The sequence below is a fragment of the Trichoderma atroviride genome, chromosome 1, assembly GCF_020647795.1.
Source record: "Trichoderma atroviride chromosome 1, complete sequence".
NCBI lineage: Eukaryota > Fungi > Ascomycota > Sordariomycetes > Hypocreales > Hypocreaceae > Trichoderma > Trichoderma atroviride.
In genome coordinates this window covers 5,579,878-5,592,610 of record NC_089400.1, presented here as the reverse complement: position 1 = coordinate 5,592,610, position 12,733 = coordinate 5,579,878, and the positions used below count along the sequence as shown (strand labels likewise).

At 50.4% G+C, this 12,733-nt stretch overlaps 6 protein-coding genes across 6 annotated transcripts; 1 reads left to right on the top strand and 5 right to left on the bottom strand.

Moving 5' to 3' along the window:
• Positions 1–487: 487 nt before the first annotated feature.
• On the bottom strand, positions 488–2,845 carry TrAtP1_002008 (uncharacterized protein; the record flags this gene model as incomplete). Its single annotated transcript, XM_014085652.2, has 5 exons — positions 2,483–2,845; positions 2,030–2,365; positions 1,777–1,955; positions 1,667–1,709; positions 488–856 (listed from the first exon to the last, which is right to left on the bottom strand). The coding sequence occupies exons 1-5, from the start codon at positions 2,741–2,743 to the stop codon at positions 488–490; spliced, it is 1,188 nt and encodes a 395-aa protein (XP_013941127.2). The 5' UTR covers positions 2,744–2,845.
• Positions 2,846–3,822: 977 nt separating this feature from the next.
• TrAtP1_002007 (uncharacterized protein) lies at positions 3,823–4,451 on the bottom strand. Its single transcript, XM_014086298.2, has one exon. It carries the CDS (start codon positions 4,430–4,432, stop codon positions 4,064–4,066), a length of 369 nt encoding a protein of 122 aa, XP_013941773.2. The 5' UTR covers positions 4,433–4,451; the 3' UTR covers positions 3,823–4,063.
• Positions 4,452–5,146: 695 nt separating this feature from the next.
• TrAtP1_002006 (uncharacterized protein) lies at positions 5,147–8,062 on the bottom strand. The gene is made up of 5 exons (XM_066111260.1): positions 7,565–8,062; positions 7,302–7,372; positions 7,180–7,212; positions 6,711–7,085; positions 5,147–6,501 (listed from the first exon to the last, which is right to left on the bottom strand). Exons 1-5 carry the CDS (start codon positions 7,623–7,625, stop codon positions 5,533–5,535), a joined length of 1,509 nt encoding a protein of 502 aa, XP_065967334.1. The 5' UTR covers positions 7,626–8,062; the 3' UTR covers positions 5,147–5,532.
• A 1,505-nt stretch (positions 8,063–9,567) lies between these two features.
• On the bottom strand, positions 9,568–9,879 carry TrAtP1_002005 (uncharacterized protein; the record flags this gene model as incomplete). The annotated part of the gene is made up of 1 exon (XM_066111259.1): positions 9,568–9,879. The coding sequence occupies one exon, from the start codon at positions 9,877–9,879 to the stop codon at positions 9,568–9,570; it is 312 nt and encodes a 103-aa protein (XP_065967333.1).
• Positions 9,880–10,108: 229 nt separating this feature from the next.
• TrAtP1_002004 (uncharacterized protein) lies at positions 10,109–11,210 on the bottom strand (the record flags this gene model as incomplete). The annotated part of the gene is made up of 2 exons (XM_014085654.2): positions 10,109–10,996; positions 11,076–11,210. 2 exons carry the CDS (start codon positions 11,208–11,210, stop codon positions 10,109–10,111), a joined length of 1,023 nt encoding a protein of 340 aa, XP_013941129.2.
• Positions 11,211–11,972: 762 nt separating this feature from the next.
• TrAtP1_002003 (uncharacterized protein) lies at positions 11,973–12,521 on the top strand (the record flags this gene model as incomplete). The annotated part of the gene is made up of 1 exon (XM_014085123.2): positions 11,973–12,521. One exon carries the CDS (start codon positions 11,973–11,975, stop codon positions 12,519–12,521), a length of 549 nt encoding a protein of 182 aa, XP_013940598.2.
• Positions 12,522–12,733: the final 212 nt, after the last annotated feature.

Here is a 12,733-nt window from a genome sequence, read left to right as displayed (position 1 = left end):
CAATTCTGCAATTTGAAGTAAATTTCAAATCAATACCTGCAGACACTTGCAAGATGCTGAGATATCTTTTGTCGTCAGTGTTGGAAAAAGCAGATGCAGTAGGCAGATGCGATCTAGGGAGGCATACGTAATCACGTGAGAAGAGCTTGGGAGAGCATTTCTCGACTTTTGTCAACAATGGACTTGGATTTAGCTTTGGAGATGATTATACGATTATTTTAGCTGTTATGAGCAGTCTATGCCTATCAATATAGCTTTATAGTTGATTAAACAGTCCGTCGTGCAGCACATTGTTCTATACATGGCTTCTCGCGCAATACCCTGTACTAAAATCATTCTCAGAGGTTTCCCTGTATCCTATGCAGAAAATCGGAAATCGGTCGCTGACCATGGCTCTCTAACTGAGTTTCGCCGTATATTGAAGCATAGTTGACTCCCAAGGGCACCAGTCTACCTTGTTACGATAACGAAACCATGGCGGTTCGTATCAAACAGCGTCTCCGTTGCGGGCAATCTCGCTTGATAGAGGCGATTCCGATATTTGCTCTTTTCCAACCTTGGGCTGCTGACGACGCTTTCTAGGCCTGGCCCATGGGTCTCCCCTCCTTTTTGGTCGGCGGGTGATTGCCTTCTTCTTGGCAGATCCATTCTTCTCAGCAGCGTCAAGTATTTCGGCATTTTGTGCCACCAACGAGTCGATTTTAATTTTGACCTTCTCTCTATCTTCGAGCATGGAGGCATAGCCCTGATAAAAATCGATCAATCTCTCGTCTTCAAGGGTGGCTACTTTCTCTGCGTTGGCTCCTTGATATTGGGAGATTTCGAGAGGCGGCTCGAAGCCCAAGTCCTTGATTAGCTGAATCATCATTTCCAGCGTTTCATGTACAAGCTTCAGTTGTTCCAATCTATCGTCCATCTTTTTCGGCATCTTGCCTGGTCGTTGGCAGAGAGTCGCAAACATAATAGAAAGAAAGAAAGAAAACGCAGTAAAGAGGGGGGGGGGGGGGGGGTGTCGTGAAGAAATTGAGGCGTCGTCTTTCTGAAGACTTTCTGATTCTATTTCTCAGAGTCAGGACCAGTATGGCAGACGACAGTGAATCCGCGATAGACGCGTACCTTTATGTATTTGTTTGTAGTATTTCTGTAGTGCAGGGCGAAGAAAAAGCATTGGTCGCCGATGGTGTGGGCGGAGCGGTTGTGACAAACACACAAAGAAAGCATCAAACGAAAGTTGCCGCGACTTTGTTTCCTCAGGGACCGACCATTTGACAAAGATGGCGACAGATTTAGAAGCATAATTCAGAGCATGACAGATGGGGGGAAAAAACAAAGAATCTATAATTGGTACATGTATTCGAAACAACGGACACTCGTTTGTTTGTGCCTGCCAGCTGCCTGACGCAAAGTTGGCGGACGTAATACGCAAGGCAGCAAACAAACAATCTTGACGCTGACTTGGCTTCCAATAAACCGTTTCATCTCTCCCCATTTAGATGGTTTTATATATCCCGAGTTGGAATCTTTTGCGAGACGATTGACTCAGTTATCCTTCCCTTGGAACACATATTGCAGCGTATCACCCAAGAAACCGTGTTATAGGGAAGTTTGGTGTAGATGGTGCCTCTTTTTTAGAAGCCCATGCTCGATATGCATCCCAAACTCTCACCATCCGATCTACCTGACCAGGAGTAAATTCGGTGTAGCACGCACTAGAACACGCAGGTTAGTCGTTTGGGACACACGCGAGCCAAGTATAGAAGCTCTTTGAAAACATACTCGTATGAATAATCCATATAGTTGTGAATGGGATCCAGCCCCGGTTCTTTGGGGCAAGAATCCCTACCTTCAGGGCATCCCTCGCTCGGACTTGCTTGCGCTGGAGTATCCTCAATGTAGTCTCCCACACCATTGCATCCCCCTTGAAAAGTATGCAATAGGCCCATCCAATGGCCAACCTGATTGGTCTTAGCATATCGTTTTCTAAACAGTATAAACGCCGCTTGGCACTTTTTTCCACTCATCAACTAACCTCGTGTGTCACTGTTTTCCCAAGATTATAGTTATCTGCTCTGCCACCAGGAACAGTATCAGATCGTATCGTGCATCCATCCTGGTGGATCGCATATGGTAGTGTTTCGCCAGTTGTGGGAATAGTACAGTATCCGTAGTGTTCCAAAGTAGGGATAAACCACAGGTTGAGGTCAGAATAGCTGCCATTACGGACATGGTACCACATACGCCTAAGGTCGGTGTTATTGGCCCATGTAGCGTTAAAAGTCCTATCGATGCTTTTTAGGTTGAAGATGATGCCCGTTGGCTCGAAGTCGGTTTTGAGGACTTGGAATTGGTTAATGACATCTTGATCCTGGCTATTGGATTAGTATATTCATCATGGAAGAGAGAGGACTACCGTTGGAAGAACAATAGGGGAGATGTGGGCAAAGAGAAGGGGAAAGAGGAGAGGACGGAGATCAAAACCTACATTCAAATTACCGTCATGGATATTCTCTGATGATGCAACAATATGCATATATACGTTTATCTGCACTTCATGGATGGCTCTCCGACCTAACCTGCGGGCGACGGCTTCATCTTTGGCAAGTCTTTTGGATATTTCCTTGAATTCCTCGCTCGGTGTTGTGCCACACGAGAAGCTGTTGGAATCCAATGCATTGCTTGTGGCTGGAAGAACCAAAGATAGAATGGGCACGAAGCCGGCTGCGATAACACGCCAAATCAACATGGTGTGCGTCGGGATCGTTGGAGACCAGTAAACAAACAAAGAGCGGTTTTGGGTAAGTCGTAAACAGCGACCTGATCCAACGAATCGTATTGCCAAAACTTGAAAACCTGGCTTGCGGATGGCTTAATATGGCTGCGAACTAGAAGCGATAACGATTCAGCAAGATGTGCCTCTCTGGCACCTCGACGACATTTACGGACGAGCACAACAAGCGTTGCCTCAGAAATCAGCTGTGGCTTTTCTTCGCAAAGCTCCTTTACTCGGCAACCAGCTGGATCCTCCGTTTTCGGATCCATTCTGCATCTTGAGCGAAAAGAGAATAAAGGTTTGCTTGTCTCCGTACGAATACTGGACAGCCTGGCTTCCGCCAGTGTTGAAAGCAGTCGGCGCCACATCAGCCATGCCGCGAAGCGAGGCCAAACCTGATCCACCGTCTCTTGAATGCCTATATATAGAATGCTGGGCAAGGTAAGTCTTCTTGTACTGCTTCACTGTCCTCCATCGGTAGGCCGTCCTTTTCGTCGTAGAGGACGAAAGTAGTCTTGAGAAGCTACCGAGAGAGATTGATGCTATACTGCATTTTGAAGCGTGTCGTGATGGATAAATTATGTTGTCACGGGGACCGAATGTAGAAAACTGACGAGAAGAGAAATAGACCTGCGGCCATGGTCCTAGAAAAGCCAAGTAGTAGAGTTGAGGCTTGACCAAGCATAGCAAGAGAAGAAGCTTCAGCTAACCCTCGTGAGCTCCATCTATCGCTAGAATAATATCCACAAAATTTGCTGAGCGGCTATTGGGAAGAAACGAGCTCAAACGAGAAAAGTTGGTCAGATGGAGAGATACGGCAGAGACCCATACTCTGATTGTTTGTGTGCATCTCGAATGCTGCAGTTCGGAAACACCGAAAGTGATGTCGAGATTGTAGATATCGTGTGAAGAATAAGCCATGTCGCTTCAAAAGAAGATGTATTTAGAAGGGAGATCAGTGGGGCCAGGGGGGGGAAAGAAGGAGGAAAGGGGGAAGAGAAGGGAAGGGAAAAAGACGGTGGAAAGAAGTGCAGATTGGCAGCCGCTTTCGACAGAATAGCCACGGCAGAGTCAACACCAACACAGCCCCGTTTCTTGATCCTGCAAAGCGAGCATCGCCATTTCCAAGGTCATTGTTTGCAATATACTATGAATACCAATTGTGGGTAGATATACGTTCGATGAACCGAGCAGCAAAGGAAAAAGTCCACAAGCCGGCGGATTCCTAGTCTTACAATATCCGCACAACATGCATCTCTCCACAATCAGGAGTCCAACTATCATTTCCTCCTTCTAATGCTCCACGTCAGGCCCCTCATCCTCTGGTCTAGGGCCGTTATAGATGTCAGTCGCCTTCCGCAGCGACCAAGGGCCCCGAAACTGCTGCCTCGCACAAAACGACGTATTCCGCTGCGTCCGCCCATACGTGAGGGTCCAGTCATCAATATCGACCGCGGCAATCCTATCCGCGCCGCACCAGCGGTCAAGCCGGTCAGAGACAACGTCAAGCTCCTCGCGCGCACACGATTGCGGAATGGCGGGCAGCGCAGGAGAGCGGTGCTTCACCTTGTAGGTGCACATGTACCACACTTCGTCGCCATACACCGCGGCGACGACGCTCTGGACTCGCGGCTGGTACATGGCGCACCAGTTGCTCAGCATGGCCCTCGCGGTAGTGACGTTGCGGGAGTCGTGCTTGGTGGTGACGTTGCGGGAGCAGCGGTGGCGGTTGCTGACGATGGGGCCTCGGTCGTCGTTGTCCTTGGCCGTGAGGTTGATGCTGGCGTACATGTCCATGTCGAAGCGGGCGATGAAGTAGGGTATGCTGTGTATGTGCTTGCGGGTGCTGAGTTCGTAGACGCCGTCGGGGAGCTTCTTGGGGACTCTGATGGCGGAGACGGACGCAAGCATCGCCAGAGCGAGGAAAAGGATGAGTTTCTGAATGAATCCCTTCATTTTCGCTACAGCTAAGAAGAGAGGAGTGTAAGTATAAAGCCGTGATTTACTCCTTTCCCAAAGCTTACCTTTTGAAAGAAATAAATTGTGTCGAGCTTTGTGCGTTGGATCGTGCTTGAAAATTGTTCGATGAAGAAGGCTTCTATCCATCTTCCAAGGAATTACTATCAAGGGCTTTTATACCTGCAAAGCCCAAGACTCGCTTCCCCATAGGTGGCTTCGTCATGCTCCAGCGTTGAACTTAATCTTCGGCATGGTATACTTCGTAATGGAGCTTGGGATTCGGCCCGCTTCAGATAGTTTCCTCCGCCACAAACAGGCTCGACTGTTAAAGGGAGGCAAATACTTCTCTCTTAGTAAGGGGGGGCCTGTGGTGTGTCATGAGTGCAAAGTCAAATTCGCTTCCATAAAAACATTGGTAGATTATTTCAAGTGCACATATACATGATGGACGAAAGTGATATCCCATTTGCTCTCATGCCTGCTGGAACGACAAGGTGGTATTTCGCTGTAATAAATGAGAAAACAAAACGCAAAAGAATTGCAGAAAAAAGCTAGATATTGCGGCAACACACGCAAACCTTGGGCCAAGCCAGTATCCAAAAGTCAAATAGCACCCGCCAACTTCTCTAAAAATAGCCAAACAAACGGCAATAATGATATAATAAGAATGATTAACGGATAGAAAAACTCCGCCCCCGTCTTTCCAAAGACTGCCCACTTGATCTTAAAAGTTACCTATATTCATGTCCTTCATGCTGAAGAAATCCTTCCGTCACTTGGCCATCGTCTTCCTTTCTGTTTGCCTAGTACCGATACATGGGCTCCTTGCTGCTCTTGGGAGCAGAAGAGTAAAGGTCTTCATCGTCTGAAACCTGGTAGTCAGGGTTCAGGATACGGGTTGAGTGGCTCTCAGAAGCGTGCCCGGATCCAGTAGTACCATGTGTCGACGAGCCGTCCTGATGGTGTTTCAGGCCAAAGCCTGGCTGGAAAGGCCCGTCAAGGGGCACCGCAAGCTGGCCATTGGAGCTCGTTGGCTGTGGGTCGCTAAACGGGTTGTCTATGGGAGATACCGGATCAGGTGGCGGCGCCCTGCCTCGGCCCGGGTCTAGCGGAGGGGATGGAGGGCTGTAGAGATCCGAGTCTTTGCCTTTGCCTTTTTTGCTGCTGCTTCCACTACCGCTGCCGCTGCCGCTGCCGCCACCATTTCCGTTGCCGTTGCCGCTAAAAGTATGAGAAACGGGTGCTGGACTGGAATTAGATGATGGCACCGCAGCATTGGGAGGTTGCCACCCCTGAACGCCGTTGGAGCCGCCAGAGCCGTGGAGCGACTGCTGTTCAGGAGCAGGGGATGGGTTTTCGGATCCATTGAGGCCCAGCTGCTTTCGGGCGCTGAGCATGGCACGCTGATGCTGGCTCAGCGCAGTCTGCAGCTGCTCATTGGTGTCGATGAGGCTCTCCATGGTGTCGTTATCGGGGGCGGGGTTTGATGACACCATGTAGCCCTGGACGCTTCTCGATGCGCTCAGACACCGGTTTGAAAATTCCCGGATGAGTTCGTTGTCCAGGATATCCACGGCCGGCGTGTTCATGACAAGCTGTTCCAGCAGTTTGGCAGACTCGCGCGCCTCCTGCAGCCTGCTGACCAGCTCAGCGGGCTCTGGCAGCCGGTTGTTGTTGTGGTGCCTGGAGAAGTAATTCTGCGACTGTCCGTTGCTGGAAAATTCAGGCGCCAAGGATTGCGTGGGACGCACAGGCAACGCAGGTGCTCGGCTCTATTTCTCATGTCAGTGAGTGAGTTGGTATCACCATGGATGAAAGGGGGCAAGCTTTGGTTGCACAAGTGAAACAGACAGGGGATAGGAGCTGGTAAAGTGACAGTGAAAGAAAAGAAGAGCCAAAAGGTAGAAACAGTAACAGTAGCAAGACAACAGAAAACGAAGAAAACGAAGAGTTGAAAGAAAAGGCGCCCATCGTCACGTACCCCGTGTTTCTCAACGGCCTTGTCCTTCTCCTCTTGCCACATGCTTATGATGAGCGTCAGGTTGGTGTCGTAAAACTTGGCGCGCTCAAACTCCTCCAGCGTGTCCATGAGGATCTGGCGCACGTTGTTGTCCTTTGTGCCCTTGAGCAGCGCCCTCGCCGCGTCGACAAACTTGGCGTCGAGGTTCCTCGTAAACGTCTCGCCCGGGTGTTCGGCCAGGATGCGCATCAGCATGATGGCGTTGTACTGCCATGACGGCCGCGAGGAGTAGTCCTTGGCCAAGTATTTGCGGATGATGCGTGCGCTCTCGGCGGCGGCGGCAGGCGAGGATTCGGCGGCATCGACGATTGGAGGGAGGAAGAGCACTTCGTCACTCTGCTACACGGGAAAGACAGGAAAGCCATGGTCAGCCAGGTGTCTCAGACTTGATACATGCATCTACCAGAGGGTTGAGGGAGGCGTTGCGCACCTTTAAGCTTCCGCCAGACTCGCAAAATGCTTTCTGATGAGGCCCGGTTAGTCCATACGGATGCGCCCAGTCGGACAGGCCTGTTGCGCCGTGGGCAGCAGCTGATGATGGAGACAACATACCACGCTGTTGTGGGCTGTCACTTCTGGAGTAGCTCCTGGCGTAGTCGCAGTTGAACGATCGGAAGAGCCACCTGTAGCAAACAAGAGAAGAATTAGCCTTGTTGCCTTCTTCTAGCTTCGTCTCCATCTCCCAGAGAAGTGTATATCGAGCATCGCATCGCATCCATCGCATCGTCGGCTCGGCGAGTATCATCGTGCACGCACAAGGCACAAGGCATGCGGCGAGCGTCAAAGGGCAGATGGGCAAGGGAAGCAGTCCGTACCAGTCTTTTTCCTGATGCTCCCCAGCATCTTGTTCACACTAAGGCCCTTCATCGACTTCATGTTGAGCGAAATCTATTCGCTCTTGTTGCTCTCTTCGGGCGGCAAAGTCCAAGTCGAAGCGCGTTGGGCACTTTTAGCGGGGCAGAAGAGAGGAGGAGAGAGAGAAAGGACGAAGGAGAAGAGCGCAGTCACGTCGTCATTCAAAAAGTGGGTTTTGAGGATTGGGAACTCGACATGAGGCAGAAACAAGAAGAAGAGAGAGAATCGATTTCGAGGGAAATTTGAGGAGTTGGACGTGGGAGGCCAAGAGGATTCGGGTGGTGGTCCGAGTAGAGGTGGTATCGAGTTGGATGTTTTAGGCTGGGGGTTACAGGCTCTGGTCTGCAACAACCTGTAACAGCTCTAGCTGCTCTTTTAAAGCCGGCGTCGACAGCCTCGGGGAAGATCATGCGGCAATCCAGGGGTCCAGCAAACAAAACGGGAAGACTCAAGCCAGGCCATGCGCAGTGTTTGTTTGTTTTTAAAGTTGATTTTATTTCTATTTCCATTTTACATGATTCTTGTTTCAAACCATGCTCTCCTTTGAGAGTCGCCGTTTCAACCCGCATTGTTTGGCTCCTTCTGGCTATTCATTTTTTTTTTTTTTTTACTTTTATTTCTTTCTCGGCTGTTTCTCGATCGATTCGCTTTCCCCTTCTAGCCTTTCCTCTTTTTCCTTTCTTTTTTTCTCCAAGCGCGCGTGGCTGCCTGGCCTGGCCCGGCCTTGGTCTGGGCTCCAACTTATTTTCTCCAACAAGCCCAACGCGATGCGACTTGACGTCGTTTGTGAAATAAAAAATAAAATAAAATTCGGGGTACGGCGTTTGCTGGATTGAGTCTAAGTCGGACCAGGGTCCCGTCAAGTATTCCATACTTGGAGCAATACTTGGCCTTGGAGCGGCGCTGACGAATCGTGCGGCACCGCTGCTGTGCGCTAAAGTACCCCGCGAGCTCCGTCGAGGTACCTGTACAAGCCCAAGCCCGCGCTGAGCGTTAGTATGAATCTAGCAATAACGGGCCTGCAGTTTGCTACCCAAACATGCGTAATGGAAGGCGGCGCAGCTGGGGGATCTGCGGGATGCCTCCAGAGAGAGGGTCGACGAGAGCTTGCAATCAATGGCAAATATTGTATTATCTATGAATTAGTGCATCTTAGCATGCCAAGACAACTACCGCTGAGAAGCTGTGATTGATTACACAGCATTTGTATGCAAGTCTACTGGTTGCTGTGGAATAACGGCAGTACCTATAGGTAGATGTATGTAAAACACGCTGACAGCATGATCCATCTGATATTCTACTAGCACCATCATCTGCAAGCTTAACGGCGATAAACATGTGGAGGAAGGGAGGCATCCCATTTCTCATCTTTTGTCTCTTCTAATCAGCTCTTCTCATCAGCTCTACGCCAAGTTGGGAAACCCTCACGGCGTTGCCATTGAGCAGCCGGCAAACATCCGATTGCGCCGTCTCCATGTTATCCCATTCGTCCGCAACACACCACCATGACTCTCTCTCTCTCTCTCTCTCTTGTGAGGCATGTGCCACACCACTCAAGTTCTGCAGTTTGTGTCATGCACAGCCTCAGGCCTCTACGTAATCTTCCATCAGCCAAACCCCATGACTAACACTTGGCATTGTGGTTTGTCTCAATGTTTGTCTCTTGATGGAGGCGAGGCGATGACGGAAGTGGCATCAACAACATGACCGCAACATGAATAGCACTGTCCCATGATTCTGCAGAATTTTTATCAATTATTGTCTTCTCCTAAAAGGAAAATGACTTCTAGATCCTATCCTGACACATTAAGGGTTAAAAAAAACCAAGCCCTTTTAAGTAGCATTCATAGGGGCTATAATGCGGTTTGCGGTGGAAGCCGAGTGTAAAGCCCACTTGTCATAGGGCCGTGTTTCTATATCGCCAACTCAAATCCCATGCTTCTCCGTTGCTCTCCCCCAAGCATTACATATCGTTGTCGTCGTCATCGTCCTCATCCTCGTCATCTGATAGCTCTTCCACAATAAGGTTGCCGGATTTTCCAATCGTCTCTAGCATCGTAGCAGTTGTACTTGGCTCGTACACCACGCGGGGAATGGTCGAGGCTATCCGGAACTCGTAGTTGTGCTCGTAACCATCTGGTTTCTCCACCTTGTCCTCTTCCAAAGTCTCGCCGCGGAGGATGTCCTGGCACTCTACAAACGCATAGAGCTCTTCCACAGTAACGTCCTGAGCGAACCGCCGCACAATTCTCTCTCCTCCTAAGCCTTCAGGCATCTTGAGTGCAACCCGGACAACTCTTCTCTCACTGGCAGGAGGCTCAGGCAAGATCCGAGGCGCCCTCCATGATTTCCACTGCCGGCGCTTCTCAGCTCGCTCGACAGCTGCCTCGGCGTCTGCCAAAGCGCGCTTCTCCGCCGCTGCAGCAGCTTCGGCGGCCTGTTTCTTCTCCCGCGCGCGTTCTCTATCAATGGCCAGCGAGCGTTCGTACGCTGAATCTTGCTCGTCACGTAAGGTACGGGCGAAATCCTGCGCGGCCCTTTCGGCTCGTACCCTGTTCAGGTCGGCGCCGTATTTTTCCATGGCAGCTTGTAGCTCGGATAGGTAAGTCGAGGGGGGGCATGAGGCCTACCAATCTCTTTACAATGCCCATGCGAGTGCTGCCTTCGTTGGGCGTCAAGCATACCAGAGCTGAGAAGGGATACTTTGTGCAAGCGTACTCGGTGGCTGCCTGGTATGCCTCGGAATCTAGAATGTTGCCTCCCCACAGTATTATGTTGTTCGCCGGGTCGTTGATAAACTCGACAACCTCGGGAGCTAGAAGCGTGTTCCGAATGAATGTTTCGGTGTCGTCGTGCTCTGGAGACATGAAAAGGACCAAGAGGAACTTGAGATCCCTCTTGGCAATGTCATGGGCCTGGGCAATGCCGCCTTCAAAGAACGAAAGCCCATTCCCCTCGTACTCTTCGTCAAATTCTCGTCTGAATCTGGCAGCGGCATCCCGCGGCATAAGCATCCGCCGACCGCTTGGACTTCTGAACCCCGTAGCTAGACCGCTGGTAACGGCTCGTGGCCGGATAGAAGCAGGTAGGAACGCCAAGATGTACCCAATCGTGCGTAGCAGCGTCGAAGCCACCCGCCAGCCCCAGCTAAAGGGCGTCAGTAGGAGGCCAATCATCCACGGTGTCCGGTGAATCACGGGCGGCTGAGGAACAATTCGGGGGGCGGCGTCGGTCTTGTCTCTCCGATTCGACCTTGATGGTCGTTCCGCGTCCATCAGCAGGCTCTCTTGGAGATTTTCATGGCGCGCGGTTGATCGTGGGATTTCCTGCGCGGCCATTGCCTCGGCGACAGGATCGGCCGTCTCGCCGTCGAAGAACTTTGTGATGGCGATCTAGGCATTGAGGCGAGTGGTAAGCAAAGATGACGAAGCGCCATTTGGGGAAAAGAGGAGAAGAAGAAAAATAACATACCTGCACATTCCATTCTGACCTTGAGAGCAGCGGAATGGCGTCTTTTGCCTCTTGGTTTGTTAGCTGCATATACTGCTGCAGCGCATCTTGCTGGCTTGGTGACAGCTGTCCCGTATCGTCTGCGGCGTCCGCCATCTTTGGCACGCAGACAGTGACCCAAAATAGAGGTACAAAAAAGGAAAAAGAAGACAAAGGAGAAGAAGGAGGAAACAACCAAAGAGAAATCAAGATGCGCCTCTGCCGTCCATGCAGCCTCTCGATTTGCAGCAGAAAACGGATTGCTCGGTGATGCAAGTTTTGGACATGTCGATAAGGACTGGAATCTTTAACACGGCGGGCAGCTTTGAGCGAGACATTACCTCATTGGCGGAGCCGAGTCTTGCAGTCGAGCGCTAAGCTGCTTCCAACGCCTAGCATGCTTTGCCCACTATCCGAGGCCCCGCCAGTGATTGTCACTGCTGAAGCAGCCCTAGAGGCTCAACTTGTAGGCAAAGACGCCGCCGATAAGTCATCACGCTGGAGGTTCGCGAATAAAGATTGGCGTTTTTGTACTCTAATCACTCGTTCAAACTAGGTTCCTTCTCAAGGTATTGGCTGAAATATATTTTTATAAAAACGCTACTGGGCGAGACGAAAGGAGCTGCGGAAAATTAAAAGCCACATATAGATAGTGAAATCCTCCCGAGATGGCCCTCAACCTCCGGTGCCGGCAATGAATCACTCCAAGTCTAATACGTTCCATTCTCTCCACTCAATACCTACCTAGGTAGGCAGCCATTTTGATTCTTAGTCTTGGTAAACTCTGTCTATTTTTCATATCAATTCAATAGAGCCATCTCGAGAGTTGCCATTCTTTGATACAAATTACCACGCATCAGTGGCCGGGTATATGTGCGCATGTGCATTATCATGGAAACACCGCCAACACCCTCGTCCGTTCTTGTTCGCCAGGCAACATCTTCAGCAGATTTAGCTTCTGTAGTTGAGTGCTTCAAAGCTTATACAGCCTGGCTGGACGAAGATTTGACGCATCAAAACTACAACGCCGAACTCAATGGGCTACCCGGGAAATATGCGTCGCCTGCTGGGGCTCTCCTCCTTGCTGTGGACTCGGCAACAGACGCCGTGCTCGGCTGCATTGCTCTACGGCCACTAAACCTTGAGCCCGTGTACTTGGAGTCTCGATCAAAAGGCTTGCGCTACTGCGAACTCAAGCGCCTGTTTGTGTACCCAGAGGCCCGCGGGCGACGGGTTGCCAAGACTCTGCTGGTAGAGGCACAGAGACGAGCCCGGGATGGAGGATATGATGAGATGCTGCTGGACACGCTCTCAAAAATGACGGCCGCGATTAATCTGTACAAGTCTGAAGGGTTTATAGAGGTGGAGCCGTATAATTCGAGCCCTTTGCAAGGCACCCTGTATTTTGCGAGGCGGTTGCAGGCATGATGGAGTAATGGGGGTTTTATTTCTGCACATTTGATAACACTACTTTTTTTCCGTCTTTTATTGTTACTTGAAGACACCGGATTTTGAAATCATCAACTTGGCTAATTGGCTATTTGGTCTTGCTTTCTTCATTCTTCATTCTTTTTCTTTACAAGCATAAAGCATTGGTACGCTCCGGCAACCATCACTCGTACATGTTTTATTTCACGACC